We start from the raw sequence: 13978 nt of genomic DNA, 5'->3' as shown, positions 1-13978 counted from the left end.
CTGTTCTGAATCAACAGAGTGCTAGTTAACAGGCCTGGATTATGTTTTCTGTTATGTAGTATATGACTATCAGTTAATTTTTTTTTTTCCTCAATTCCCTTTTGTCTCAAATGAATTAATAATGTTTTCCTACCAGCAAGGATATTGGGAAGCTTACTTAGTCAATACATACCAGCTCCTGTAATGAAAATTTGTAAAGAATGCAAAATATTACTATAATTATGATAACTTCATGACATAAAATAAAAATACTAGCAGATTAATAGGAGGAAACAAGTACAAAAAAATTTTGATGCCTCTGAGGAGAAAAATCTGTCGTACTCTATTCATTACGTTTGAGGGACAAATTTTATTTATTTTAATTGAATTTGGAAGATGTTTCTGTAAATCTAAGCTTACTTGTAATGGTGTAAATAAATTTTGTATGTGCCAACTTAGTTTTCTCAACTTGCTTACAGAGCAAATTATAGAGAAAGATGAAGGCCCATATTACACACACCTCGGGACAGGACCAAGTGTTGCTGCTGTGAGAGAAATAATGGAGAACAGGTGAGGAAAATTCAGCATTTAATGCTCACAGTATTTTTGACTGTCTAACCAGGAAAGAAGAAGAGCTATGAGAAAACAGGTGCTATGTTTAGCTTTGTTTTTCTAAACTTTTTGCAGTACTCATTTGTGAAGTGTTTTCCTGTTCAGATGTGCGTGAGCTGAGCACTAGCATTTGAGTTCCAAATTCATGTGTCTTTCCTGAGCTCTTGCAATTTTAAGGTTGAATTGCAAGTGCAGTGTGCTTTTAGCTAGGTGCCAGTGAAGTGGAACAAAAGGAGATCATCAGCTGGCAGAATTAGGTTTTCTGGTGTCCTACATGTGAAGAAGCTGTGGCAAAGTGAACAGAAAGGTCGCAATAGTGACTAAGTGCACTAGGATTTACGTGCAGATAATATTTTCTTCCCCAAATTATGATTCCTTAGTGGCAGCAGCTTGTTATCAGAAGACAGATGACAAAAACCACGCTTGCAAATAGGATTTTAAATTTAAAAGTATTTTTTGGCATTATAAATATTTTGGTTTTCTTTTGCTCTCAATAAAGTAAAAATAAATTTGTTATTCCTGTTTTATTGAAAATGTTTCCTGTTTTATAATGGTCTACAGCAGTTTGTTTTACTCATGAACTTTTTTTAATGCAGGTATGGAGCAAAAGGAAGCGCTGTAAGAATAGAGGTAGTGGTTTATACAGGAAAGGAAGGAAAAAGCTCTCAGGGGTGTCCAATTGCCAAGTGGGTAAGTTTTTATTTTACAGCAGTAAAATTGTTTTGTATGGCTTTTAAATATCAACTGATGTGTAATCCTTGAGCTTAAATATAATCTGATCTTTAACAAAGATCTGGTTCTTCATTTAATTGATCTGCAAGTCTGCCTGAATGATGAAGTTTAGGAAAGCGGTTTGTTTTTTTAATTATTTAAGATGTGGTGCTATATGTTATGCTGTGGTTTGAATGAGTGTGAAAGACAGGAGCTTAACAGAGCCAGCAGAGATGACCAAATCAGGGGTAAGAAGACCCTGACAGTGTCTGAAAGTTGGAGCGTCTAGTGAAATAAGTTATTGGGAAGTGTGAAAGAGAGAAAAGAAGGGATGGTTACTTGGGAGAGTCGGAAGACTATCCAGAAACATTTTTTAAAACCCTTCTCAGTTGTATGAACACCTGAAGAAAAGAGAGTGTGATGGATGAGGAAGTTCAGTCTCATATGCCATGGAGTTCATTACTATTTCTGAGGAACTGAACTCAGTATTTGGAAATGTAAATTTTATGGTGATAGTTTTCACCAAAGTCTTGTCTCACATTGCTTCATAGGAGCCAGGAAATGAGGTAACAGACACAAGCTCCAGGAGAGAGCTTGGAAGGAATTGATTGTCCTTAATCTTTGCTGAAACCACCGAGGGAGGTAAAAAGTAGACTGGAAATCTTGTAAACTGAGTTTTGGAAAATTATAAAAGAACTTGATTGTTAAAAGAAAAAAAATTATTGCTGTATTTAAGAATTTCAGACTTGATTGAAAAAACGGTGACAATAACTGTACAGTTGGTAGACTAGTCTTTGTAACTACATGACAAAAAATAAGGCTATTACATATTGTATGTGAATGGTATTGCATGGTCAAGATTTACTGATTATGTTTGGAACAGTCAAAATGTGTTTTTCATACTAAATACATAAACTATTTTTCAGAAAGGAATCCCATATGTGCGTGTTGCTTCAGATAATATTTAATAACAAATCAACGTCCAAGAAAAAAAGATGGTAAAACTAATTTCATAAACAACAGACCCAAAAAGAATGGAATGGTTTTTCTCGGTGTTTCAACTAAATAAAACACTCAATTTTAACACAGGACAGGAGTGAAAAATCTTACCTCAGAAAGAGTTGTGAGCAGTTGAAAGGGAGAAGGCATTTAAAACTAACTCTTAACCTTGATTTTTCTGTTGCCAGTATCAACATACTGTCTTTTATGTAAAACAGAAATGATAGATTTTGTTCTATATCTGCATGGCTGTAGGTGTCCAACATGTGTTTACAATATGACAGTCAGAAAGCACTCGGATACAGACAGAAAAAGCTGTTTTAAGGTATGGGGACCTGCTCTCCAGTTAGTTAGATTTTCACATATCTGTATGTAAAGTGTTTGCAAGAGCAAGCTTTAATGTTCATTTAACTTAAGTTCCAATTTTATTTTATGCACCAGTGACTTTTTTTGTGTGCGAGTTCAGACGTAGAGAGGATGAACGCTTTTCCAAGTCTGCTAACTCTTATTGTGTGACTGTTCAGTGCAAGAGAGGGAAGGAAATCACTGAAATCTCCTCTGTAGAACTGTTTCATCCTGTATAAAATCCACATTTGGGGGTTGGTATTCTTAATGTGTTGCATTAACTTTTCATTGGCAATGCTAGTTTTAATCCTTATAATGGGGCATATTTGGTTTTTGGCTATGACCAAAGAAACATAATTGTGAAATTTGTTTGAAAGCATATGGAAAAAGTTTGCTGTGCTCTCTGATAATTGCAGTCACGAGGTTCTGTCGGCTGCACAGAGACTTTCACTTACTCCTTTACGGTGTACATTGGGACAGGCTCGTTTCTGCTTTGCAGATGGACAAACTGTTGCCCTTAGGGCTCCTGAGAGACTTGTTGGTGAGAGCACCGTGATGGAGCTCTGCTGAAGCAAATATGATAAAAAAAAAAATATGAATGTATCTGTTGATCATATTGAACTATTTTTTTCCCAATTTTCCCTATTTCCATTAGATAACTGTGTTTTATTGGTTCATTAGAAACATTTTAAGATTAAAGAAGGCTTTCTAAAATACCTGTGTCCATACATTCTTCTGCATTTCATAATACTGATTCTCTCGTAAATTGTTTTTGCTTAAATGGCTCCAAAGATGGGCCTGGTGTGTTAAACATTTATGGGGACAGACTCCTTTACCCAAAAGGAGCTGATGTTTTCGTAGATTTCAGGTTACCATAAACCTGCAGAGTCTTTTAGTCTTCTTTTGAGAAGAATTAAACATCTGTCTCTTCTGTATTTTTTGATGTATTGTATTTTAGGGTGATACTTTGTCCCTCTGGATGTGGACAAGAGTGCTCCTATTAGTTGAACCTAAATATTAGTAAATTCTACTGAGGGTTGGAACCCTTTGGTAGTTACGTGTGTAAGCATTAGGCTGACACCCACACAAGCCAAGCTGTGTGCAGCGAAGATGAGCTTGCCACTGTTTTCACTACATGCAGCGGCAGGGAGGCTGCGTGACCTCTGATTTTTTTGCATCAGAAATTGTATCGTCTCATTTTTATGTCAAAATAGAATTAATTGGGTTTTGCCAGAGATTTCAAATGTGGATATCTGTGTAGGTGATAACTGTGTGATTAGAAAATAACTTACCATTCCGTGACACATGCTGGGGTAAATGTACTCCTCTTTCTTTTCTCTTTGGATTGCTTTTGCTTTTTTTGCTTTGTCCAAGTTCATCATACGTCTTCATAAGTTAGAAAAAACCCCACATTTGAAATACTGAAATTGCTGGTCCGTTAGTCTAAGTAGCCCATTCATATACTAAAAAGTTTCATGTTACTGAGAATCCCCTATAACCAGCCAGTGATGAATGATTTGACTCATATCGGTCCCACTGTTTTGTCAGTGCTTTAGCTGATAACGGGTGTGTTGTGTGGTTGGTTTTTTTCTGCTCTCAGTATGTCTGATGGTAAATTACAATTACCTCAATTTATATGAAATGGCTTATGGATTTGTTAGTTGTTCATGAGTAACTCACTTTAGGCATCATCCTCCTGCACTGCAGTCAAAGATACATGTCCCTGACCTCAGAGGAGGGCAGCTTCGGGTCGTAGTGTTTTCTGGATTAAACCCATTTCCTATAGGTTCCTTCTCCTGGTTTCAGCGGACATTGGATCAACTTAAGGTATCGTTGCTATCTGTTCTCTTTATTCAGAGTTGCAATGTAATTTTTAAGGCTCTGGCTCTAAATAAAGATAGGACATAAGAAGCGATAAAAGCGGCCAGGTCAGGGCAGAGGTGATTCTTGCTGATGTCCCGTCTCCAGCGCTGACCGATAGCAGAAAAGTGTAAGAGCAGGAGCTGCCTCCCAGAAGACTCGCTTCGTTTCCAGTAATTCATAGCTCTGGTTCCCTGAGCTGGAGGCAGCATCCTTGTGTTCAGTTGCCTTTCATAAACGTTGTCATCTTTATTTCTCCTTTTCCTTCCTGTTCTCTTATGCTGGGAGTTAAAATGGTGGCATAATGTTTTCAACCTTGTGCTCTATTCCCAGTAATTCCTAGCAGTTGTTTTTGCTTTTTTCTCCATTGCAGAGCAGTGATTTGGCATTTTCGTAGCACTTTCTATCATTATGCCAGATCCTCATTCCTGCATGGTAATGGCCAACTCAGAGTCCATCTCTATCTAAAAATAGAATTGTTTTCACCATGTGTGTTAAATATGCACATCTACAGTGAATTTCGTCTGCCATTTTACTGCCTGCTCAGCAGTATGAACAACTACTTCATTTGTTTGCAGATTGTGCGTGTCTTCACTACTCTGAATTGCTTAGTGTCATCAACAAATGTTGTCATCCTTTTATTTACCCTTCACAAACATGCTGAAGAGCACAAGCTTGAGCAGAGTTCTACAGAGCTCCCATTGGAGACATACCAGCCTTTGTTTCATGTCTTTTCACCAGTTATTCGTATGTGGTCTCTTGATTTGTCCCAAGACACGTTAGGGGTTTTTCAGGAGCCTTTAGGAAGGGACCTTACTGAATGGCTTTTGGAAATCTAGAAAGGCCTGCAGTATGACTGAGCTGTGACTTCACTTCAGGAAAAGTTTATTTTACTTTTCCCTGTGCACACTTTTCCTGTGTGGTCACTGCTGTGTCCCACACAGACACCAGGCTGTGGTGATCACTGAATCGTCTTTCTTCCAGGGTCTTTTTACAGTGGTATCCTCTTGCTAATCTTCAAGCCCTCTGGTACTAACATATTCTAAATCAAGACAATGCACACTGCATTTAATACTTCAGTTGTTTCATCCTTGAGTTTCTTGGTGGATGTCATCTGACCTTGGCAAATTGATGCTGTTTGGGGAGGTGGTGGTGGCTTGGTTCGGGTTTGGGTTTTTTTTGTCATTATTGTCCTATAACCACTTTTGTCAGGGCTTTAACTTCAGGAAAAAAAATCCTTGGCTGTCCTCTGAGAAGGTTTCTGACATAGGAATCACTTCTTGTTTGTGAACACAGCAGAAGGCGGGTTTGCATCTTGAGCCTTATCTTCCGAGTGCTTTTTTTTTTCTTTTCTTTTTTAAACACTTGGATGATCTGTTAACGCTTCAGATTCTGTTAGCTTGCTGGTGGCCCTAATTTGTTTGAAAATACAGTGTTATGGGGCTCTTAGCCTTTGCAAGTAGTTCCTCTTTTGTTTCTGTACTCTTTGCCTTTTTTGGGTTTTATATTTATAACTTGACAGATCTTTATTATCTTTTTTGTAGCGTTGGTTGTATATTAGCAGGATATATAAATAATAAAACAATAGGGGTGGATTAAAAACAGGTAAAAAACACGATTACAAATACTTTTAAGGTATAATTAAATTCAAAATTATGGTTCTTTACAGACCTGAACCTAATATTATCCACTGAGATTAATTAATTTTTTAAAAGTAATGCTTAGATAACCCACTATTATAACCAAGATTTTATACATCACTGAACTGATAGGAATTTGTCGCTGAATACCAGAAACTACAATTTGTTGTTTGCTGCATGAGCAGCAATGTGCTGCATGAGCCTTAATAACAATAGATTATTCTGCAGATGCGGAGAAGATGATTTTTTTTAGTTTCCTAGTTTAGCTTGAGTTGAGAAAGTGGTTGATATTGGGAATTGAAAAAGCAAGAAAACAGAGAAGTTACTCCAGCTTCTAGGCTCTCTATGTATTAAGTTATTGTTAGTATTAGAAGAGATGTGGAATTTATTAAAGAAAACGAACTGATGAATGACTACCTAAAGGGGGCTACAGGAAAGCCGGGAAGGGACTCCCAGGGCGTGGAGTGATAGGATGGAGGGGTAATGGTTTTAAACTGAAAGAGGGGAGATTTAGATTAGGTAACAGGAAAAAAATTCTTTGCTTTGAGGGTGGTGAGCCCCTGGCCCAGGTTTCCCAGAGAAGCTGTGGCTGCCCCATCCCTGGAGGTGTTCAAGGCCAGGTTGGACGGGGCTTGGAGCAACCTGGTCTGGTGGGAGGTGTCCGTGCCCAGGGCAGGGGGTGGCACTGGGTGATCTTTAAGGTCCCTTCCAACGCAGACCATTCTGATTCTGTGAGCCAGGTACCTTGCTCTGCAGTGAATGATCATTACTGACCAACTGAGCTGTCAGAGGACCACTTTATCAGGAAGTCAGGCACCTGTAAGCAGACTCTCTGATACTTATTTTCTGGATCCCACTTGGCAGTGAAATGGTCGGGAGGCCTGGTGCAGCACTGCTAGCTAGGGCATAGTGAAGCTGTTGTGCTGTCTGGAACATGATAAAGCAGGGAATTTTTGAAATATATTTGAAAAGAGCTTTAAAGTAAATTCTCTTCGACTAGGTGTCCCCTGGCCGCAGGTTTAAGTAGAATGTGCTGCTCCATTCTGCTTTAAACAGTTTACTGTACTTCAAGCTTTTATTTAATTTCTTAAACTGTCTTAATGATTAAATGATGTTCTCCATAGTAGAAGCCTGAAAGGAAATTAATTTTGGCACATGGAGAGGGTGGTTGGTGGGGGTTTCATTTACCCTTTTGGACAACGTTGTGTTAGAGCATCGCTTTCTTGCCATAATCTTGTAATAGGTTGAGTTAGTGTATGTGGCAGGTACTATAGCTGTGCAGGTACTATTTTCACTGTTTGCTAGGAGGCACGCCTGCTAAATACAGAATTAGAGGAGTTTATTTTGGACGAAAATGTTTGTAACGTTATCCAAAGTAAAGCTGTTCTTGGTTAAGTGTTGCTATGCTTTGAGATTCAAAATTATTAGAAACTTCTCCATGATTTCTGAGGTAAATAGAAGTGTGTTAATATTGTTTAATATGAAGAGCTACTCAAATATTTTAATAGAGTAAACATGAAACAAAAAAGCTATGGTAAGATAAGCAAAGTTAAGTATTATAAAAGAGCAAGCATTTAAGTTGGTATTATCACCACCTTAATGAAAACAAATGAGATATCTGAACAGAGAGAGCAGATTCTTATTGTCATCCATCTCATACAATGTGCAGGTTACCGCTGCCTGCAATATAACAGAAAGGGAAGTTTGAGGCAGTAAGGGGGCACTGGAAGGTGAGACTTGAATTTTGTCCTCATTTCTGCCATATTGGTTGCATGATGAGAGAAGAATCATTTAACCTATACGTACTGCAGTCTGCTCATTTGTAAACAGTACAATACGGCTTCCAGTACCTACTTGAAAAAAGGTGTTTGCAGATAACTGCAAATATCACACTTCAGTGATATTGCTGTAAAAATACCTAAGTTAACTTCATAGTATTGTGATTGATAGTAACTGTTCTGTGCTAACTCTTTTGATGTAGTCTGCTAATACTCGAGAAGAGATAATTTAGGCAAGTGGAACTTGCTTCCATTTTAAAATCTCTTAGACATGCTGAGAATAAAAGGATGTAACATTTTTCCAGTAAGAAAGAGTTTAATGTGGTTTAATGTGTGTGTGCGGGTGAACTAGGAAACAGGAGGGCAGACTCGCTTCTGTGGCAAACAACTGCTGTCTGTTACACAGCATCACCTGGAGAACAGCAGCAGGTTCTAACAGCACCATGCTCTCACTTTGCGCTGGTGGAGATTACTATGGCATTGTAGCTTAGCAGAAAATCTCGTCCTGTGTAGGGACGGCTCCATACATGGACTTTGCGCAGAGGCAGAATCTGCAGGTTAGAAAACTTGGAGCCAAACTGTTCTAAATGAGTTGCCTATTTCAGGAAATTACAGTGAGCAGTGAAGCTATGTTCTCACTTTAAAATCAGCTACTGATATCCTGCAAAGGTGACACGGCTATTTTACTGAAGAAATTCAGAATGAGCTGGAGGGAATATTGCAGTGGAACCACAGGGAGATGAAATAAACATAAAAAGGACATTTTTGTTGCTTCCATTATTTTTTTTTTAATCCAGTAATTGATAGCAGTGTATTTAACTCCCAATTAAAATTTTGTACTATTTGCTAGTGGTGTCTGGTTTATATCATGTTAAAGTTAACACAACTATTCTGGTGATCCTAAATTGGAACATAATTTCTCATCCATGTGGTAATTCAGCATCTGGTATGCTGAGCTTCTGCAGCCTGACTCTTAGCTACTTCCATAAGTCATGTGCGTGCTAATTTAGATAGACTGGCTTGTGTTTAAGGACATCAAGTAATTTTTATTCACAGTGTACTTATTCCTTGTTCTAGAGCTCCTGCCAAGGGTTGAGACAGTTGTTTCAACAATCTGAAAGGAATAATTCAAGTAAGCAGAACTGAAGCATCTGTACAGCTGAAGCAGGTTTTATTGATAGTGTAACTTTACTGATGCTGTTCAGTATGTTCAGAAATTATTTGAAAAAAGTGGGAGACACTGAGGTGATGAACTGCTGATGATACAGAGTTGTTCAGGATAGTGAAGAGGAGGGACACAGGTATCATGAAGAGCAGGAAGGACTTGTGATCCAGAATAATGGCCACTAAAATGATAGCTAAAACTCACTTAATAAAGTTACACAAAGTGGAGTGTTGTAGTTTCATATACACAGAGCTGTACGCTAGGCTGAGTGTTACTGCTTGGGATAATAATTGATTAGACATCGTCTTCAGTGTTCTGAGTGATGAAAACAACAAAAGAAACTAGAGAGAATTACTGGGCAGGAATAAAGAAAGCATGAAACATAATTATGCCTCTGTGAGAAAGCATGCTGCACCCCGATCTTGCATACTCTCTGCAGTTCTGGTCCCCCAGCTGACGAAAGCACAGGAGAGCTGGGGAAGACAGGTGGAGCTACAGACTCCTCAGCCTGGCAGAGATGGAAGGGGAGAAAGCAGAGCTCTCTAAAGTCTGGTGGCATGAAGAGCTGAACAGCAATCGATTATTCACTGCCTCATCCTTTATCAAAACTAGAGGGCGCTAGCAGGGGGCGAGCACGAAGAAAAGGTAGTGTTTTTTCTTTCAGGTAGTCTGGAATTAAGCTTTGCCTGGGAATGTAGTGGATGGTAAAATGCTGCATGGATTTAGAAGTGAGTGGACAAATGGAAAGAAGGCAAATCCTTCCAAAGCCGAGAGAGCACATCCCCCGAGCTGCTGGCAGGTGGCTAGGAGGTGCCTGGCAGTTGTTGAGAAGCATCTCCACATCCGAGTGCTGTTCTTACTACTCATCCCAGGGGCAACTACTGGTAGTCACTCTCAGGATCAGGGTGTAAGGCTGGACAGTCCTCGCCTCTGACCTCATCCTGCTCTTGAATTCTCAGCATCCCTTTCTGTCTCTTCGCTATCCTTGTATGTGAGGGAGTGAAAAAAACTAACTTTTCCTCTCGTTGATCCCATAACTTGCTGCTAAATTGCTGGAGCAAATTATGTTGCATATGGCACCTCTTCAGTAAACTTACCCTAGCTTTTGGCTCATGCTTTCCGTTAAGAAAATTGAGTAAAATTCTACTTTTGTGGCCTGTAGAAACAGAGGTGTAGCTACAGTATGTTGCCATAATAGCTGTCGATTGTATTTCTGTCCTAGCTGGCTGGCTGGGTCTTGCATTGAAGGCGTGCTCATATTCTCAGATTCTGCCATTTGAGAGTATCTGGACTAGCTAATAAATTAGTTGAATTGTTGCCCTCCTTTAGGTATGCACGCAAACAAGGACATGTGAATGGCTGTAGTGACGCAGAAGCAGCACGGTACAGAAAGCAGCAGGGGTGGGTGCCCCGACTACAGCACAGGAGGGATGTACAAATCTTGGTTTTGAAAATGATTAAAATAAACGAGCATCCTGCCCAAATTGGCAACCTACAAGGGTGGTACTTGCGGGGTTGTGTGTCCAAATATGTACGTGCATAAGAAAGCTGTTTGGAAGGAGGTGTGTCCCATGGCAGCCTTTCGTTTTGTCCTAGCTGTGGTTGTGTTAGCAGACAGGTGAGGGAGTGGGGAGCGTGTAACTTCATGCCCCGTTGTTGTGAGTGCAGAATGGGGCTGGTAGGGACTGGTCAAGCATTGCAGGGGAGTTTGTTACCTCCCAGAAGTGCTGCCTTGCAGCTGAAGCAGATTATTCATTGTTAGTGTGGGAATCTTTTGATGGATACTCAGTACTGATGACAGTTACCGCTGGCTAAAATGAGTTCAGGGATAATCTGTCCCTGCATACCTGTAAAAAGCTGACCATATGACATTTAAGTGTTACTTAATGCTTTACAAACTTATTACAAGTCTGTTTGGTTGATTATATTATTTTTCTATGTGATTTTTTCCATTTTAAAAAGCTAGTTTTAAAGTTACACCACTTAACAAATGCTTATTTTCTCTTTCCTTTTAAATGCATTAGGGACCAAAATTAAACAAACTGAAGTATTAAATTATTTACTTTATCTCTGTTGTTAACTACACCAAAGAAATCATGAGTGGTACCAACAACTTTTGGTGACAAGATTGGCCAGCTGATTTGTATGGTGTTCACAGTCGGAGGAAACGTTGAGGGACTTGCTCTGTTTGTTGCATATTTAACTTAATATTTGGCATCTTGGTGTTTCATAGGTAAACAATAAGTACGCTGGGAATTATGTTTGCAAGCTTTCAATAGCAAATAAATACGCATTTTAAATTATTGCATAAAGAATTGATTAATAAATGGTATTATTATTGTATTATCTGTGGCTGTGACAGTGTACTAGTTCCATTTGCTTTACTGAGGAGGACACTGTGTCAAATGCATGCTGACAAAAGGACAAAACAAACTAAAATGCAGGCTGAGATTTTTATATATGCTATTCTCCTGATGATATCATTAACGCGGTTTTGCTGTTGTATGAATTTAACAAGTGTGATGATTCCATAAAGTAAATAGGAGAGGGGAGGCAGTTGGTTAAAACACTGTATGATTTGGGGATGTTTAAGGGTGAGAAGATCTTGGAACCATCCCCAGTAATTTCGAGCTGCAGAAACGGGAATAGAAATAAAGAAATAAACTGGAGACAGATAAAGACTAATTGAAGAAATGATCAGTCAACTAAAGCCTTACTGCATCCATTACTTAGAAAAACAGTAAGAAATCTGAGCTGTAAGCACATCAGGCAAAATATTGATAAGCCATCCACAGCTTGTCATATTTTGGGTTGTAGTAATTACTCAGATAAACACAAGTTTAGTAACAAAAGCAAATGCAGTCGGTTTTACTTCCACTTGATATGTATATACCTATAATACAATTTATTGTAGAGTTCAGAAATCCATATGATGTAGTCAGGCAGTTGAAGACAAATGACAAGTTGGAAATAAATGGATTTACGTTAGTGTTAATGTTAACTGAGAAGTCACCAAGTCAAGCAGCGCAGTGACGGTTTCCCCCACCAGAAAAACTGTTAAATCATCGAGTATGACACGGTGTTTCTCTTGGCTGGATTTATTCTATAGTTTCAGTTGTCCTGCTCAAATGTGCTTTGCTGTATATCGAGTGTGGTATTGCCGTGGGTTTGTTGTTATTACAAAAGGGAGACTCTTGTTTATTGCTGCTTTGGGAACGTCAGCTGTAGCACATGGAGGGACATCATCAGTTTATATGGTAAAAGCAACACATCTCCAGCTCTATCACGATCACTGGCTGCGGGAACGGAGGAACCGTGGTTGGTCTGGTACTGTGGTTGTTTTGGTTCCACAACAGTCAGGTGAGGAAAGTGCCTCATCTCTGGTAACAAAAGGACAGGAGTGCTCCACCTGTAGTAGTCAGATGAACATAGGATGTAACCTCTTAAGAGCCACAGGAATTAAATTCAGACAACGAATAAATCTACCTTTATGGCCTGAAAGATGATGTATTGTAAAATGTTTTTGGGTCCAAGAAGAGTATTGCATTCTGTACCGCGTGCATAATGAATCAAATTCCAGTTTATGTTTAACTCCAGGGAGGTGTGGCCTTAAAGAAAAGGAAGCTGTAGGAAACCATTTAAAGGAAACTGTAAATTTCCTTCCTGTCAGTTTGTAGTTTTTCCAGTTTAGAATTGTGTATTTCCAGTTGAGAACTATATGGGAACTCAAAAAGGACAACCTGATGTCGTACTGGGAAACTAAGAGGTACCAAATTTCTTTATTGTAGTTACAAAGTCTAGAAACCAAAAAGAAGAAAAAAGAGTAGAAGCATCACCCTTCATGCTGAGTAACAAAATTAAATTCTTCTCCTTCTGACTTGAAGGAACTGTGCTGCCTCGGGAATGTAAAACTCACTCTGATGTGAATAACCTGCATTGTATCCCAGCCATAATAGATTTTCTGTAAACCTCACTCAAATGTAAATGAGGTGCATTATTTTTCTTTCTTTATAAAAAATACGGTACTGGTTGGTCAGTCACAACCAAGACTCCTTTTGAGGAATGGTATCTCAGATGCATTTGCTTGTTTTCTCGCCAAGTTTAAGGCTGTCTGTAAGACTGTATGATTAAATTCAGAAGGATGATACTTTCTCTCTTGACACAAATTAACTCTAAGCTTGCGTCTTGCTGCTAAGCCTGCACAGATTCCCTCTGAAACGGTTTATCTATTGGAAATCTTTTCAGTTGCAGATTAATTACAGGTGTGCTTTGCTCCTCACTTTTAATGAGTTCAAATAATTTAGATATTCACAGCTGATCAGGCTAAGGGTCACATATGAGTGACAGCTGCACATCTGGCAACAAAGAACCTTTGACAGCAGTCCAGTAGGGAATCTGCCTGAAAATGCAGATATTTGGAGATATTCAAAGAATAAGTGTTGTGAGTTGCTTTTGAAGCCCATGACTAGTAAGATGCCTGAGGGCATTCTGCTAATGGAGAGGGAGTGCTGGGTGGAAAGCTGGGATGACCGGCTGCTTGTCCTGAGCAAGCGTGTTGCTACAGAGCTGGCAGAGAATATCTGCAACGTAAGGGCTTGCCTCAGCAGGCAGAAAGGAAGAGACTCACTGGTCCCCATCCTGTGAGGACGACACAGCTGAGGAAGAGGATTTAGCCTCTAGTGCCGGAGGGAGGTCCAGGCACAGTGTGCTTGGAGCTTAATGCTGAGATCTTGACACCTTTGTTGGAGACCTTGTACAGGCTATGCTGGCTAAAACATGTTTGGAGAATAGATAAACATATTTTCAAAGATTATGTTCTTGTATTGCCTTATTTGAGTGCTTTTTTTTTTTTTTGGTCATCTTACAATGCAACTCTATTTCAGATTGTG

The 13978-nt window shown here is 39.2% G+C and overlaps 1 protein-coding gene across 4 annotated transcripts in view; it reads left to right on the top strand.

The window, feature by feature from the left end:
• TET1 (tet methylcytosine dioxygenase 1) overlaps positions 1-13978 on the top strand; it is a 79800-nt gene that overhangs the window by 34774 nt on the left and 31048 nt on the right. For all 4 annotated transcript variants that reach the window (XR_012587782.1, XM_074593302.1, XM_074593301.1 and 1 more), the window contains exons 5-6: positions 459-549; positions 1188-1281. Coding sequence is in view for 3 of the 4 variants with exons in the window: in XM_074593302.1 (XP_074449403.1) it covers positions 459-549; positions 1188-1281 (185 nt within the window). In the remaining variant the exon portion in view is untranslated. The remainder of the gene's footprint in view (positions 1-458; positions 550-1187; positions 1282-13978) is intronic.

Source organism: Larus michahellis, chromosome 6 (assembly GCF_964199755.1).
Source record: "Larus michahellis chromosome 6, bLarMic1.1, whole genome shotgun sequence".
Classification (NCBI taxonomy): domain Eukaryota; kingdom Metazoa; phylum Chordata; class Aves; order Charadriiformes; family Laridae; genus Larus; species Larus michahellis.
The sequence above is the reverse complement of the archived record's forward strand: the minus strand, read 5'-3'. Positions and strand labels throughout refer to the sequence as shown.